This window comes from Thalia democratica, chromosome 3 (genome assembly GCF_965202585.1).
Source record: "Thalia democratica chromosome 3, ktThaDemo2.hap1.1, whole genome shotgun sequence".
Classification (NCBI taxonomy): Eukaryota; Metazoa; Chordata; class Thaliacea; order Salpida; family Salpidae; genus Thalia; species Thalia democratica.
In genome coordinates, this window is record NC_139167.1 from 38,941,646 (window position 1) to 38,958,866 (window position 17,221).

The 17,221-nt window shown below is 25.1% G+C and overlaps 1 protein-coding gene across 1 annotated transcript; it reads right to left on the reverse strand.

The window, feature by feature from the left end:
- Nucleotides 1–353: 353 nt before the first annotated feature.
- On the reverse strand, nt 354–10,335 carry LOC145832273 (beta-1,3-galactosyltransferase 1-like). The gene is made up of 8 exons (XM_082939590.1): nt 10,235–10,335; nt 10,038–10,166; nt 9,452–9,609; nt 8,045–8,161; nt 3,016–3,130; nt 2,799–2,891; nt 761–876; nt 354–516 (listed from the first exon to the last, which is right to left on the reverse strand). The coding sequence occupies exons 1-8, from the start codon at nt 10,333–10,335 to the stop codon at nt 362–364; spliced, it is 984 nt and encodes a 327-aa protein (XP_082795716.1). The 3' UTR covers nt 354–361.
- Between the last annotated feature and the right edge of the window lie 6,886 nt (nt 10,336–17,221).

Below are 17,221 nucleotides of genomic sequence, written 5' to 3' on the forward strand. Positions count from 1 at the left end.
TCTGAAAAAACTATTCTTAATTATTACACTGTGTTTTATTTATCCAATTATATATTTGATCATGTGACTTGTTTTCAAATAAACTGCAAAGTATTTTATAATATACGTTTATAGACTGTGTTTTGTTTATATTGTTATAACTAAACTATATGTTTATTTGTTCTAAATATATGAATGACAACATGGTGTGATTCACATTAAAGTTTGATAAACGTTTAATTTCAATAAATTTTATTTTTCATGTACAAAATAGCATAAATAAGCTTAATGAAAAATTACCATTGAAAATACTTTATTTATTGCATAGAAAAAAAATTATGAAGATGTTTATAAAACAAATTTCCTACAGCTCACAAAATAGTTAATAAATATTAGAGTAGTTTCTCCAAGCTTCTATTAGCTTTATGTTAGTGTCTCTATCTTTCGGCCATCCGAGATGCTTGCAAACATCCTCACTTCTTTCGTTTGCAGGTATTTTTTCTGCCTCCAAGTTTCCTACTTTCACCCTCAAAATACCTTTTAAATTGTAAACTTTGAACTTTTTCCTTAAAGTAATATATTTAAAGGTTTTACTGACCGACTTTGATGTATAGCAACTAGTTAACAAAGCTTCAAAAGTCAATTATTTTTTTTACATAGGAAACAAAATTAAAGTAGTCTCTAATAAATATTTAGCATTTATAGGCACTGCTTAAATCTTTTTTAAATACGTGTTTTAGTTTTTCAAACTCAACATTTTAGATTAGGAAATATTATGAACCTGTAAATGTAACATCTTCCAAGTGAATGAGGTGAGTTGACAGCGATGCTTGGTACAACTCTTTGGCAACTCGCTGTGACAGAACAAAACACCATCCGAGGCACGAAGTTGGGTATCTTAATATTTGATATGTTTATGGTAAGGCGTCAGCTTAAAGCTACACTTTAAAACACTTAATAAAGCGCTAGTAATAGAAAATAACTTGATGTTTTGAAGTTCTATTTGATTATAAATATACCAAACTTAGTATACAAAAAACTGCTATACTTTTTATGGCAATTAAGAATTATTTGATTTTTTAAGATTTTTTTGAATAGTTCAGTCTCTGAGATTTTAATAATTCACTTAGTAGAAAGAAAAAAGTTTAAGTTTTAAAGTACGTTTTAAATGTCATCTATTCCTAAGCAAAGCAGAAACTATTTATTACAGTTCCATTTATTGTACTTTGTTTTATTCTACGTAAGCTACTAGTGCAAAGTATTAGCTTTTATTTTAGCGGTGTTTTTACTAAGAAAAGGAAGCTGGATATTACTTTACAGGAGTTCTGATAATTTAGACAGAAAAGTTTACGGTCTAGTGTACAGATAAAACTAATGATTTCAAATTAGCTTCATAAAATTCAAAAAAAAAGTTTCTAGCTTACTCCAAAAACATGTTGCTTGCTTAGGAGTCCTAATGACTAAGAATGCTAAAAAATTGTTTTTAGTTAAGGTTTAACTTGAGGTTTCAATTAAAAAAACCAAAAACTTTTAAAACCTAAAACAAACAAGATCAGTGTATCTTGTTATCGTGAAATTAAATAATATTTACTTAAATTAAGTTATTTTGACAAGATTACTTTTTTACAAGTCATACTAACTAAAATTTCAAGATATGGTTTATACTAAAACATTTTGGCTAAACACATTAGGTTTAATAAAAGGGTGCGCCTTTCACGAATGCGGTATTGCGCGAAAATATAATATTTAAATTGTCATGTAGTTCATTTAAACTAATTATAAACTCGTTAGAAAAATCTTAACAAAAAATTTAAACTGTAAAAGTTTAGTTAAGTATTTCACCTTTTTGTTTTTAATAACTACTTAGATAAAAACATAATAAATGTATTAAAATCAGATTTAAAACATTATTTCGTATATTGAAATTGCGTGAGCCGGCCGTCTTATTGTCTTTATGAAATAATAATAATCTATAAAGCAAAAAAAGGCATTTAGATGAAGACATTATTTTATCTTAACTGTTCTTTCTATTTTTAATAATGAATATAGTTAATATATTTTTCAAATGAAACCATATACATTTTTTTTAATCTGAATAAAACAATGTTACTCTATTTTTATATATGTTTTCATTTTATAATAAAAGTACTTGAAAAATATTTTATCATAACCAAAAGTAATGTAACTTAGCTAGCTTTGTTTTTACAATAATTTAATAAGACTACTTTCAACTTTATACTCTGGTTTATAAGAATACGTTTTTATGCTTTAAATTGTAATATTTTCAAAATAACTAAACCTAGCAAAGTTTTGTCTTATTTTTTATATTACTAGCTTCTTAAAAATACATTGTAAAACTTTTACTAAAAAATATTTTTGAAAACGAAAACTTTAATTTGTTAAAAGTTAACCATTTTTAAAAAGTTGTTTTAAAAAATCTGATTTTTGCTCAGGTTTTTAATATTGTTTCTTGTTCAAATGTATAATATAATAAATATTTATATATTCTAAGACAACAAAAAAATTCTAAAGACAAAAAGGTTTCATTGTACGTACGTTTTTTAATATGAAGTAAGTATTAGCACACAAAAGGCTAAGTTTTAAAAAGAAGGATAACCAAAAATTCGTAAAAATAAATACCAAAAAATTTTATGTATAATTTTTTTCTCAAACTTTAAATTTAGCCGTTAAAAAAATTACAAGGATAAGTTTCCAACTACCAACTAATGAAAAAACACTTAGTTCATAAAAAGTTAGATTTTTTATCAACTTTAATTTTCAAACATTTATTAACTTAGTAGTATTAAAAGGGTCTTAACCTATTTTCAGAGAAATCTTCTACTGCCATTTCCCACTTTCCTTCCCTTCTAACAACTGGAGTGAAGACTTTGCTACACGCCAGTAATCTTGATCTTTAAAATGTAATTTTTTTTCCATAGTGTTAACATTTTAAACAACAAATTAAACCAAATTAAGTTTATAACTAAGAATAGAGCTATTGAGTATAAGTTTTTTTTTTTATTAAAGGCAACCCACTGATGTTGTTCGGTCAGATATCTTACGACACTGTGAAGGTCAACAAAAACGTCATCATCTACGTGCATTACGTAATTAGAACTCGAGCAATGTTCTGTTGCCCATTTTAGTTGACCTAAATTAGGTTTTATTAGAAATGAATTTGTGACATTTTCAAAGTTTGAACAAAAAACTTTGTTAAATTTATACGAAGAGTTCTTTTTAATAATAAATTGCTAAAAATACCAAACAAAATTATTCTTTTCTCATAAAACTTCGAACAAAAAAATATTTAAATTTCGTCTTTAACAAGCATAGTCAGTTTATCGATATTATAAAAAAAATTAAAATTAAAATATCTTAAAAATTTAAAGTTTTACTATAAAAAAATAAAGATTTGTAGTAAAAACAAAAACTCTTGAGCAAGCAAGTTAAAAGTTGTTATTGCAAGTAAATATTTTCAGATATTCAAACACCTATTTGTACTACTTAGTAAACCAGCTTTAAAATAGGCAAACATATATAAAGTTTTAAATAAGTTTTATAATTTTAATAGTTAATACATGACTCTTTTTTAACAGTAATACAAAAGTTAGATATTTTTTGATACGCGTATACCTTGGTACTGTAATACATGCAGTATGGTACTTTTTAGATATGCGAAAACAAAATACTTGTTAAGATAAAACAATTTTGTTATGGAGTTTAAAAACTATCATGTTTTAATTTACTTTTATTTTGTTTATTACAACAGTATAAAAAAGTAAGTTCGCCATATTTATTTTGTTATCGTTTAGAGTAAAACGTAAATACTCTTAAGTTTAAAACATTGAATGAAAGTTTTCTTAATTAATAAAAATAGTTTGTAGATAAGAATTATACAAAAAAAATTAATCTAGAAAGTTATAAAGTGCTGTTTTTTATCGTATATAAATCAAAAATAATACTTAGTATTTTCTTGTTTTATATATTGTTTTAACTTAGTTTTTTGAATGTCATAAGAAAAATAACACAGTAATTTATAAGTATATTTTCTCTAAATTTTAGTAAAAAAATAAATGAGCTAATAAAACTATACCAGTTGAATTTGTAAACTTAGGCATAAAAAAAATTCGCACTTTTGGTCGAAAAAAACAAGAAAATTTAGTAGACTTTTAAATTGTTTAAAAAAAGATTAAAAGTTGAAATAAAAGTCTTATCTGCTGCTCTTTTGAAAACTCACGCGTACCAAATACCGAATTTTCGTTTTCGACGCGTCGTAAACAACATACTTGTTATGGTAAAACTGAGTCGAAACGCTTTCGTTCAAAAAAACGTCACCAAAATAAAAGCTGGCTCCGTGCTTGTCGTTTAAAACCTCACTGTCATTGTGCTGGTGTCTACCAATGGCGGTGATGCTGTCATATCCCGGAGGGGTGTCGCCGAGAAAGGGCTTCGGGTGGTCAATTTTTTTGCTCTCGCCCAAAAGAACCTCGCACAGTAAAAGCACTCCGTCCGCGAATTCCACCCCCGGTTTGAAATCGGGATAGCAGTACTTGGCCGCGTCCGAGACCACGTCTGAAAAATACAAGCCGCACCCCACGCTGTTGGCGGTGGACGGGTAAGAAAACGGCAAGCCTTCTTGCAACACGCGGCTCAAAGTCGACAGGTTCAGTCCGAACCAAAGCAGCTTTTTGTTGCGATCTTTCGGGCTCGGCGTTTTGTCGTACTGGAAGAGCTGCAGAAAGTTTACTTTCGCAGGTTGGTGGATCGAGATGCACGTCAGCTTTACGCTGCTTTTTACTTTTTCAACTATTTGTTCGGTTTTTTCAACCGCAATCATCTTGTGTTCGAGCATGCTGTGTAGAAAGTTGCACCTTTCGTGAAAGGACAGTTTGCTTTCTATAACAGCGTTTTTTTCTCCACCCAGTGCTCTCAAAAGTATTCTTCTTTGCTCAATCTTTTCAAACGAATTTATAGGTGGAGGTCCGAGGTCTTCATCTAGACTGCTTGGTATGATCAAGTTGAAATAAACTTCTCTGAACTTTTGTTCCGACTCCAAAGAAGAGGATATGCGAGTCTTTTTTTGAAAAAATTCAAGCTTGTCAAGTATTTCTTTTGCAATAACCAACGCTTGTTGAGTAGTATAACCAACACAGGTTTTCGTAAAATCATTTTTAAAAAGCGCTGATAAAGGCTTTATGTCAACTGCGAACGTTTTAAAAAACTGAAGAGCAGACTCACTTATTTGAATATTTGAAAATAGTTTTGTTTCACTGACACAGTTAAAGTTTTCAATTGTATTTTCAGGTCTTTTAAAAGTTAATAGAGCTTTTTCTTTGAACTTAAACACTTTGTGTCTTTTTCTGTAACGCCTAAGTTTATGAAAAAACTTTCTGTATCGACGCCACGCTCTGTAAAAAGTTTTATAGTGCTTGAATTCAGTTTTCACAGAACTATTTAGACCTCCTTTTTTCAGCACTACAAGATATAAATTGTTGCCTTTATTTTTAAGTATTTGTGCAAAGTATTGCTTAAAGTTATTTTTAGTTGCGCTGTATTTTAGAACAATCTTCGAATAAGTTTTGTTGGTCTTTTTGTTTTCCAATATACAAAAGCTTTCTTTTAAGCTGTTTTCAAGCTCAGGCAAAATAGTTTTAATTGCTGTTTTGACATAAAAGCACCCTTTGTTGTAACAAGCCAAAGTAGAAGATTCGGTTAAATCCATGGTTACACATAAAAAAAAAACTTTCAGCTTAGTGTAGATTAATGTAGTAGCATGAAAAAAAATGTTGTTATAAGATAGATTAATTTTAAAACATATCTTTAAAATAAATTTTTTAAATAAAGTTTTTAGTAATACAACTTTGATAATTTATGATCACGTTATATTTGAGGTAGATGTTTTGACCAGTTTTACTCTTTACTTTCAAAAAAAATCAAATACTGTTTTTAATTTTAGAGTCTAAAGAAAAGTTTTAAACTTAAGAAAAGTTTCATTAAATCAGTACTGTAATTTAAATAAAGTTCTTTTAAAGCTTAAAAGTAAGTTACACGTCAAAATACAGCTTTTACAAGAAATTTGAACTTTATTTGAAATTTCAAGTTGAACTACTTTGAACTTGCTTTTTGTTGTTCTAACTTTAAAAATGTAAATACAAAACAAATTTATTTCTAAATAAAAAACATTTTAATTTCTATATACTAAAACAAAACGATAACCTAAATTAATGGTTAATTGTAAATACCACAAAGGTGCCTAATTTCTAATTTGTGATAAAAAGTTTTTAGATTTTAACAGCGTAAAATAAGCATAGTTGTAACTTAGTTTTTAGTGAAGAAAAAAGTATGAAGAAAAAAGTTTGGGTAGTAAATATTGAATAGTTAAAGTTAATTAAGTTTAACTATAATTACATATGTGAGGTTAAGATTAACAATTATATTTATTTTCAAATTTTGACCTTAGAAATAAATTTTTCTTAGATCAAATAGCTTTAAATAAGACTAAAAAATTACAATTTCAATGTATAAACTTTATTTTAAAATTTAGGCAATTTTCTCTTTAAAATTTTCTAGTTTTTCATCCTGATAAACTTGTAATTGTTGATTTGAAATAAACGTAACAGGTTCTTAAAATAAAATTCTGACTTATAAAACAAGTTATACTATGAAAAACTTTACTTTATCACTGAACAAAGTTTTTTTGAACAAACAAATAACCTTATCTGATGGGTTTATTTGATTTTTGTATACTGTTTTACAAAACTATAAATACCTTATAAAAGTAAAACGAAAATACAGTTAAATAAATAGAACTAGACGCTGGATCAATAAATATTGGCTTTTCTGAGCATCGTGATTTAATAATAATCGTATTGTATCTGTTCTACTTTGTTACTTATAAACACTTTTAATCTTTTAAGTTTTGGCAAATATAAAAATCGAAATAACTAAAAGTCATTAGTTTTTTTCTGTTTTTAGTACAAAGAAATATACTTACTTTCCTGTTCTTTGTTTCGTTTACAAAAATTAACGTTTATAAGTATTTACTTTCTTAGACTAATCCAACTCAAAGGATTTTTTTTACATAGTGTTTTACATAAACTTAATTTATAGTTGTAATTTTTTACAATTGTTTTTGAATTTTGATTTGTAACAAAAGAAAAAATTGCTATAAAATAAATTAATAGATACCAGGTCTGTTGTTTTTAAATGAACGTTTTAAATTTGTATACTAGTTATTTTTTACAAAACACAAACTATTTCAAAAACAAATATCAAAAGTTATGAAACAATTACCTTTTAGTTTTTCTTTATTTAACATAACAAATTTTACCTAAACATTTTTTTTAATTTAAGGTTTATATAAATATATGTTCAAAAAATCTTTAACAATAAGCTAATACAACTTTGCTCAATTTAAAAACTTTAAAAAGCTTCAGATACACGATTTAGTGATTTTAAGTTTATTCCGAAACTAGAGTTTCGCAGTGGTATTACTACTAGTTGTCTTAAGTCAAAATAAACTTGCAAAATTACTACATACATATTGTAGTATATGTAGTGATTTTGCAAGTTTATTTTAACTGAAGACAACTAGTAGTAATACCACTGCGAAACTCTAGTTTCGGAATAAACTTAAAACCACTAAATCGTTTATGCTTATAAATATAAAAGTTTTTAATAGTAGGACCATAAAAGTAAAAAACTTCTCGTTATTGTTTAAAAAGTAAGCTAGGTCTCTAAGGCTATTTTTTTTAATACACCAAACTTATGACATAAAAATTTAATTGTTCCTTATAAAATATACTTCTAAGTAATAAAAACAAACAGTACAATATTTAACTGTATTAGATATTAAATAAACTCATACTAAAGATGATTTTAATATTACTTTGTAATTACTAAAATCTTTCAAGAATAAAAAAATTGAAAACAAAAGCTCAAAAATATTTGTAGAAGTTTTAATGTTTGCGTTATGTATTTTACATTAAAAGCAACAAACGTATAGGTTAGCAAGAGGATAATATTGAGTTGGCTCAAGTTTTTATAAAGTGAAAAATACACCTACCTTGCGTTTTCAGAGTTAAGTTACGGTACTTCTCGTCAAAATTTTCCATTATAACGTCATTGTATATCGTTGCCTCTCGCTTTATAGAATTGAAATGAACTGAGTTGTGATCATCAGCTAAATTTGAATATAAAAAGAGTTTTACGTGCAGGTTGTTTTAAGTAATCGTACTGTTCGTGAAGTGTTTTTTATGTTTGTAAATCGTTTTTAAACTATATATATTTATAACAGTTTTTTAAATATTTTTAATGTCGTTCATAACTCAAGTATCGTTACAGAGTTTAAAAAAGCGATTTTATTTTTAGTTTAATTTTTGATTTGTTTGTACTATTTGACATATTAATTGAAAAATACTTATGTTTACACGATGAAGTTAATAAAACATCCTAAGTAAGGTAAAAACGTGCTTTCAAAGAAAAGTGTTGTAAAACAATAACACGAGACTAAAAAAAAACATTATGAGTTCATTTACAAATGATATAAAGGTACAACCCTGAGAAACTTTAATTGTATGCAGTTTCAGAAAAATTAAAAAAAAAGTATCAAAATAGTAAGAGAGACTCAAAATAATAGCATTTTGGAAATTTATATACAACTGTATAATTTAAACGACTAAACATAACTTTCATGTATAAGTGCACTCTGTATTATTATAATGTTACGAATTTGTTTATCGTTTCCTAAAAACACAAAAACTGGTTTAAATCTAACACAGGGGTCGGCAAACTACGGTCTTAGGCAAAATGCAGCCCTCAAAAGCCGAAATCTGCGGCCGGCGAGGTACTTATCAGCTAAAAACATACTTTTTTAAAACAATAAAAAGTAATTTTTTAGTAGTAATAACTTGTAATTAAGCTATTATTTTAATAAACACTCATCCCTAGTTAGCTTTTGATACTTATTTTATTACATTTTTGGGTTAGAATGTATATTTTTCAATGATTACTAAACACTTGTTCGAATAACTGCGGTCCGCGAAGAACTTTCTAAGTATAAAGCGGACCGTGAACATCTTTTTCTAAGAAAATTGACTCGTGACTTATAAAAGGCTGCCAACCTCTAATCTAACAATAAAAGTTATTTTCGCTGCTTTAAAATTCTCTCAGTGTGTTTCCTTGTTTTTCAAGAAAAGTTTTAACAAGTTCATTGAAAAATTTAATGTTAGTTTTCAACCTCTTAAACCATACATAAAGTCTAAGTTACTCGTTTACCTTGAAACTATTATGCTACAGCCAGCTTAAGTTGTTGTACCAAAAAAGTACATTAAGTTGTTATGTTTTTTTTTTCACAAAGTAGGTAGATTTTGAATAACTTATATAAAAACTCCACAAAATTCTCACATTAACTAAATAATAGTTTTTTGTGTTAATATTTTTGTCCAAACTTAATAAATTTTATCAAATTTACCTACAAAGAACAAAATCCTTATAGGTTTTTCTAAAACAATTTGGTTGCTGCCCCACGTTCTTCTAATCACCTCCCTTCTTTCGAATTCCCACATGGCGCTTGCTACCATGACAACAAGAAAGTGTTTATCACCACAGCTAGGCGCTGTTATAACGAACCTAAAAATAAACCATGATATTTGAAAACATATTTTTTTTTGCTAAACTTACATTTTTGAAAATTTACTTAAGTTGATTCTTTTTGTTTTTTTCAAAGTTCTATATTAGAAGTTTAAATACTTTATTGAGTTTGTATTTATTAGTTCGCAGTTAATGGTATCAAATAGATATAAAACTTTGTTAAATTGTTCAGTTATCCAAGTTATTTTTTAGCTGATCAAAAAATTAAAAAAGAATAAACGACATTTTTTTTAGAATCTTTGATTGTTTTTTTTGTGATAACTTTATTTAGTTAATTTCGTTAGTTTAATTATAAATACAATCTAAGAAAAAAAACTTATGATTTCTAATTTCAAAAATGGTATTTCTACATTGTAACTCTTTAAATCTATGGAATAACTAAAGTTCTACAAAAATCAAAAATTTACTCATAATTATGAGGAGAATAAGACAAATCATTTTTCCAAAATCGATCAGGAATGTGTTCTTTTCTTGTTAATTCAAATCCAACTTCGTGCTTTGTTCGTTTGACAATGTATTCTTCGTATAACTCTAAACTAACATTAAATTGTATTTAAAGATTGTCTGAACTACCATATCATATTCCTTGTATACAACAACGAACCCGATGTATTTGGATATAGCAAATTGCAAAATAGAGTTGTAAATGTAAAAGATTGATACCAACAGTAAAAAGACAAGAGCGATCAAGTAGTACCCTTTCATCGTTTTTGCTTTAATCAACATCAAATAGACGTAACCAAAACTTTAAAAAATTTCTGCAAAATACTCAAGTCATTTTATAAAACACCCAAATATTAAAAACAGTCGTACTATGTTCTAAAACAGCTGTAAAAAACTAAGTTTTAATACAAACTGTTCCAATAGTAAGTATTTTATTAACTACTTTGTTAGAACTTTTAAGCTTGACAAAATATTCACTAAGTAAATATTTTACACCAAAAAAAAGAACTTTTTTATTTGAAAAAAAAATTATAACTACATACTACCACTTTTGTAACAGCAATTTAACTTCGAAGTTACTTTTTTTACTGCTTTATAATAAAAAAACAAAAGTTCACTTAATAGCTCTCTTCAAAACTAAGACAAGCTTTCTCTGGTAACAGTAAAAAAGAAGCAAACAATCTAGAAATATATAAAAACTTTTTAAAAATAAAGTTAAGCAAGTGTTTAAAATGTAGAAAGCTAGTAAAAACTATTTTCTAATACTTAAATTATAACTCTCAAATGTTTTAAAACTTTTTTTTTTAACGTAAAAAAAAAAATTCATAAAAAAAATTAAGAAAGTTTAATGTCAATTTACAATTTAACAAGTACTAAATTTAAAACAAAAGGTTTCACAACTTATTTTTTCCATGAGTTTGTACTTCGAAAGTTACCTTAGGTAACCTAAGGCGATTTGATCTTATTACATAGTAGTTTGACAACAATTACTTCTAAATTTTCAAGTACGTTTGATTATTTACGTGAATCATAACAAAAACAAAAAAAATAAACTCTTTTGCATAGACTAATTTTACCTTCATGAAAAACTTTTTATCACAAATTTTACTTTAGAAGTTATCATTAAAAAATCATTCTTAGTTATACATTATAACATTTAGCTATAAACATATATAAAAAAAAACTTTTGAACAAAAAATTATAGTTTTGTTGCTTGAAAAATTAATACTATAAAGCTGTTTGAAACTAAAATAAATTGTAAGTTTTCTTTTATGTTTTTTAATTTGCATACAGACAAAATGGTTTGTAAAATTTGTGAATAAAAATAAAAATTACAAATTATTTTCAGTTTAAACGATTACAAGCATTTATAAAACTTAATCTTTTTTTAATTTTAAGAAAAAAAGATTCTAGCATAATTAAATTAATGTAATAAAAGTTTTTTTTTTGATAACGAGCTTCAATATACTTTTTTTTTATGAAACAATGTACGTTATAAACTTAATTTTTTTCTTATTTAAATATCAATTTTGAAAATAATTTTTACTACTTTTGAAATGTTTTGTAGATTTTTTGTTATAATTTAATTACGTTAGTAAATTATAAGTTTAGTAAAAATTAGTTTTCTTACCATCTGTTTGCGGTTAAAATAAAGATGTAGATGATAGCATTAGTAAAACATGCTAAAATTTTAAAAGTTATAAATTATCAGATGCTTAGGTAAAATATGGTGTCATCTTAAAAACAAATTGCCCTTTAGTTGCTTAGCTAGCTTATTCTAGTGTCTTAAAACTAATATTTATTTACATAAGTTTATGGTTTTGTTAACAAGTTTTTTTTTATAAATTGATGTTTTTATGATAAAATTAATTATTGAACAATAACTATTGTTTATATACCTTTATAGACTACTATTTACTGTTAAAATTAAATTAAATTTTTGGCTTTGTTCTTTGACAGTAAAATACGAGCTAAACAAGTTTTAGATTGATTTTAAATAAATTTTCTTTATAATTGAGGTTTCATTTAATTTACTCTAACTTAATCCTAAACAACTGATGTACTAGTTATGTGTTTATTTTACTTCTATTAAGTAAGGTAAACCCATACTTTATTTAATGTATTTTAGTTACAAACCAAAGAAAAAAAAATAAACTGGAATAAAAAGTTTAACATAATTTCTAATTAAAATTCCGACAAAATTTATTTTAAACAAAACACAAAAACACTTTCTTTAAAGTTTAGTTTATATTTTATCACTTTGGTCTTCTTCTTTTGATATTTTTTATTTTTGGCTTAGATTTTTTTAGAGTTAGTTTAATATGATTATTGCTTAAGCGCATGAAACACAGTTTTAAACAATATACTCTTAACTAAAAGTGTTTTGATGATATTTAATTTGTTTTAGAAGCGTAGTAATAAATATTTCAAAGTTAACACTCTAACCATAAATCTCTTTAATAGAAAACAAAATCGATAAACAATTTACTAAGAAAAAAACTATAAAAGAAACATATTAAGCTTTCATAACTCAGTAGTTTTACTAGTTTCACGACTTTATAGCTTTAGTAACTTAGTTTTCAACTAAATAAATTATTACAAACAGTTCAAATAAATAATTAGTGTTTAAACAAAGCAACAAAAATATACTTCATTTTTTTCTTTTTCTTAAAGTAAAGTTAAAAGTCAATTTTGCCTTATTTGTAATCATTTTATTTTAATTAATATTTTAAGTGTATAAAATTTTAATGTAAAGAACATTTAATAAACAAAAATTAAATATTCAGAAAACTCTTTAATTAACATCTAAATAAACTTTTATGCTAGGCTAACTAGAACTTTTTAATGTAGAAAGTCTATTACAAAACACAATAAACAAAGTATAACAATAATTTTTTCACATTTTTCAAACTGTTTTGAAACCAAAAAGTAAAACTTAGTGATTAAAGTATAAAATTTTAATTATTTTTACTATTGTTTGAAAGGTTTTGTACTTTTAGCTTATAAATAAACTTTAGTGTATATTTTATTATTTTTTACATGTGTGGAACCGTATAATTATTAAAAAAACTAAAAACTCCTAACAAAATATTTGAAAAAATCCACTTAGAAAGATATTCCCAGTTTTGTCTACATAAAGTTAGATCTAGTTAGTAGATCGTTTATGTTATTAAAAAACAATAGCCAGTCCTTTAACATTGAAACCAAAGTTTAATAAAAATAAATTTACTTTATATTTTTTTTATAATATTTACTCTATATAGAAAGCAAATGTTTAATTTTTTTGTCCTGAACTGACGTTAAAAGTATCCGTGGTGAACGTCTCGATAACCGAAAGTTTTTTTTGTTTTCCAAGGACCAAATATTTTGAGCATCTTTTTTTTGTCGTTCAATAAATTATAAATAAAATTATATATTCTGTTATATTTTTTATTTATTTTATGTTACTTTTTAAAATTGAATGTATAGTCTTTTCTTGAAAATACTAAATAAATATTTTTTCACTCAAACTTTATACTTCATAAGTTTAGGCAAAAAGAATTTATCCTGAAATTATTGCAATACATTAGATTGTTAATACATAAAGTAACATAGTTAAGTATTTTTATGTTCGGAGAAATCTTTTTTAAACCTAGTCAGCAATTTTAGATATACAAAAAGAATATGTATATAAAACTAATTCAAATCAAGAATGTATTCATTGTAATGGATCAGTCGAATTTTTTTTTTGAAGACATATAGTAAAAACAAACTATAAATTCATTTTTCAACTTTTACAGAACTGATATTACTGCTTTGTATTTTTTTTGTAATTGTTTTCTTTTATTTTAAACAGAAGTATAAAAATAAGTTATTGGTTTGAAAAGGAGATCCCATGAGCTACAACCATTTTTTAACCATAAATCCTGAACCTCATATTTAAAAACTATTTGCTCATAATTTCCTTATTTTAAAACGTAACCCATAAGGACCCAGTGCAATTTTTACTTGTTGGCGTTATTGTGTAAGGCGCATCGTATTTTCCAAACTATAGGTACTACTTATTGTCTTCATTGTAGAACTGTACTAGTAGATAATCTTTTTCATCGTATTCAAAAGAAAAACTACTTCGGACTTATTTAAAGGAGCCTTAGTAGGCTTCATAATGCTGAAAACTATATTGAAGCAAAATTACAATGGAATAGTCACATATTAAGCAGTATTGTGTAGTTTACTATAAACAAATCTAAGACAAACTTTAACATGTTTGTTATAAAGCATCAAATACGTTTGTACTGCAAAAGTAGTTTTCAAGTCGCATGCAAATAATTTCTGCTCGGCGAGCCGAATTCTGCTGCGGCCTGAAAATTGTCTACTTTAGTTTTTTTTTTTTTTTTTGGTACAACTTAACTTGTTTAGCTTATCTAATGATTGTATAATACGGTTTATTGAATGATAAAAAAGCACTCAAAAAGTTTGGTTTAAGGACGTGGTGTACTTAAAAACCTTTCGGTTAACTAGTCATACACCACATTTGTAAATTAAAATACCAAAGCAATACTTGGGTGAATTTGCACGTTTTTTAGAATTAAAAAGTAAAATTTCACATAAAAACGGAAAATAGTTAACAGTAGCTGTTTTTATAATACATAATCTATTAATCTAAAATATGTTTCTTTAACTATGTTTTTGGGTTACTAAATTTCGATTTCATAAGTTCTTCTATAAATTTTAAAGACGTTTTTGTTGAAATATATCATTTGTATGCAAGGTTATCAAATATTTTTCTAAACTTTTTCCAGGTTTTCAAATTTATTCCATGTTTTCGAAGTGAGAAATTTTTTTGACCATTTTTAGTATAAAATTTAGTTTAAAATACAATAGTAATGTAAAAGAATATAAATGTTGAAAGGATTCTTTATATGGACTTGGTAATAAAAAAATCTGAATGGTACGAAAATAATTTAACGTGTATGATAAGTTTTTATATCAAATTACAATCTTATTACTTTATATGTAGTTTATATTTTAATTCCATGTATTTTTGATCAAAGTTCCAGCTATTTTTCAAAATTTAGCAAAATCCACGTTTTTTTTTATGTAAGTTTAAAAATTGTTTGGAAATCCTGTTTATGTTAAAAATCATTTCTATTATATGTGCTGGTCAAGAGTTGTAAATAAATCTAAACATTTCGGCACCGTAAAGATATTTTTTAATTAATTAAAACTATTTGATTAATGAAGTTTATTAGTGGTCTTCGTTTTTTGTTACTTGAATATTTTTTACTACTTAATTTATTGGTTATGGTAAATTATGATACACGCATTCACCATTAAAAACTTAATTTTTATCGCGTGCTAATGTAAATTTAAGAAAAATATAAAACACAAACTCTCCTTACAAATATTTTTTTTATATGCGACTTTAGATAATTCATTAAACTTTTTTTTTTTCTTAACTGCTAACAACCTAAACGGGTTGTTTTACAATATCATTTACAGGATTGAAATTATTTTTTTGAAGATTTTCTAAATATTGTCTAAGTTATATTAATTTTTTTAGTAAAGTTTTAGTATAAAATGAAATTTAAAAACAGTTTTATATAGTATAAAAAGAAAATCGACTGTAAAGATGCTTTAATTTTTTTAGTAGTAACTTTTTTTGGTATCTCATCAAAATTTTATTACTTTACATGTAGAAATCTTTCAAAAGTTCCAGGTTTTATACTGAATTTAGTTCGAAATTCCAGGTTTTTTCAAAACTTATCAAACTTCAGGTTTTTTTCTTAAATTGTCAAATTTTGGCAAACCTGTATTTAAGTTGCCTTTTATTAATTTGTAACTTTAGCTTTATTCTGAGTTTTGAACGAAATACTTTTCTATATTATATATTATGCCTAATAACATCATTAATTAATCAAACTCTCTAATTAAACTTATTCTAAAATACATAATCTAACACTTGAAACTATATAAAGCTTTCAATCTATTTTTAATACAGGTTAAAAACAACAGTTTTTTGCTGAATTCTATCATCAAACTTCCAGTACATCACTTAAACCATCTGTGTATGATTGATGTTTGTAATAAACAGCTCTATCAGCAAAATACTTGTATTATTACCTTATAAACACAGCTTGTCTGAAAAAAGACACATTTTTTTAGCATTTCCTAGCATGAATGTATCTAGATAAACTAATGACATATAAGGAACTTTTACAATTAAAACCTTGAATTAATAACGAACTTTCACAACTAAAATCTTAAAACAATAACAAATTTTTACAGTTGAACCTTAAAACAATAAAGAACACAAATTTTTAGAATATGTAAACTTTTGCATAATTAAAATACAAAAAAAAACAATTAAATGCTGATCTGAAAAAAAACAATGGTTAGTCTGAGTTTGAAAACCCAATACATAAAGTAATAGTTTTCTGTTCAAATAATTCTAATCTAACACCTTAATACGAAAAATAAATTTACTCTCTACCAGTAAAATTCTATTTATTTAACTAAAAAATAAAATTTTGGTCAGACTTAGCATATAAGTTGTAAAACAACTTAGAAGTTTTAAATATCTAGTAATAAAAAGTATTTATTTAAAACATTTTTTACTTATATAAGTTGTTTACTTAGTTTATCAAAATACTACCTAAACTATTTAATATAGAATCCTTAAATTAAAAATTAATTAAAAAAGAATATACTTAAGTAACAGTAAAAAAAGACATAAAAAAGTAAACTATATATCTGTTGTATAAAATATTTCCTTTTATCATTTAGTATAAAATTTGTAACAAATAAATATACTTTAAAATTAAGTATACTTATAAAATATACTTTAAAAACTTAAGTTGCTCTACAAAAAATACAAATAATAAGTAAATTTAATTATGGCATATACCTCTCTTATATGTTTTATAACTTAACTATTTTATAAATTTAAGCTACTTTGAAAAAATTATAGAGGTAAAGTATACACATTAACTTGTAACATAAAATACTAAACTAACTGCTTAGTTATAAAGAACTCAATTATTTACTTAAACAAAAAACACTTTGATTCTAAAATTTTGCTAGATTAACTTTTGTGTATATATCACAGTTTCACTATGGAAGTGTCCTTGCTAGAAATCATCAATATTAAAAAGCTTACAAAATCTGC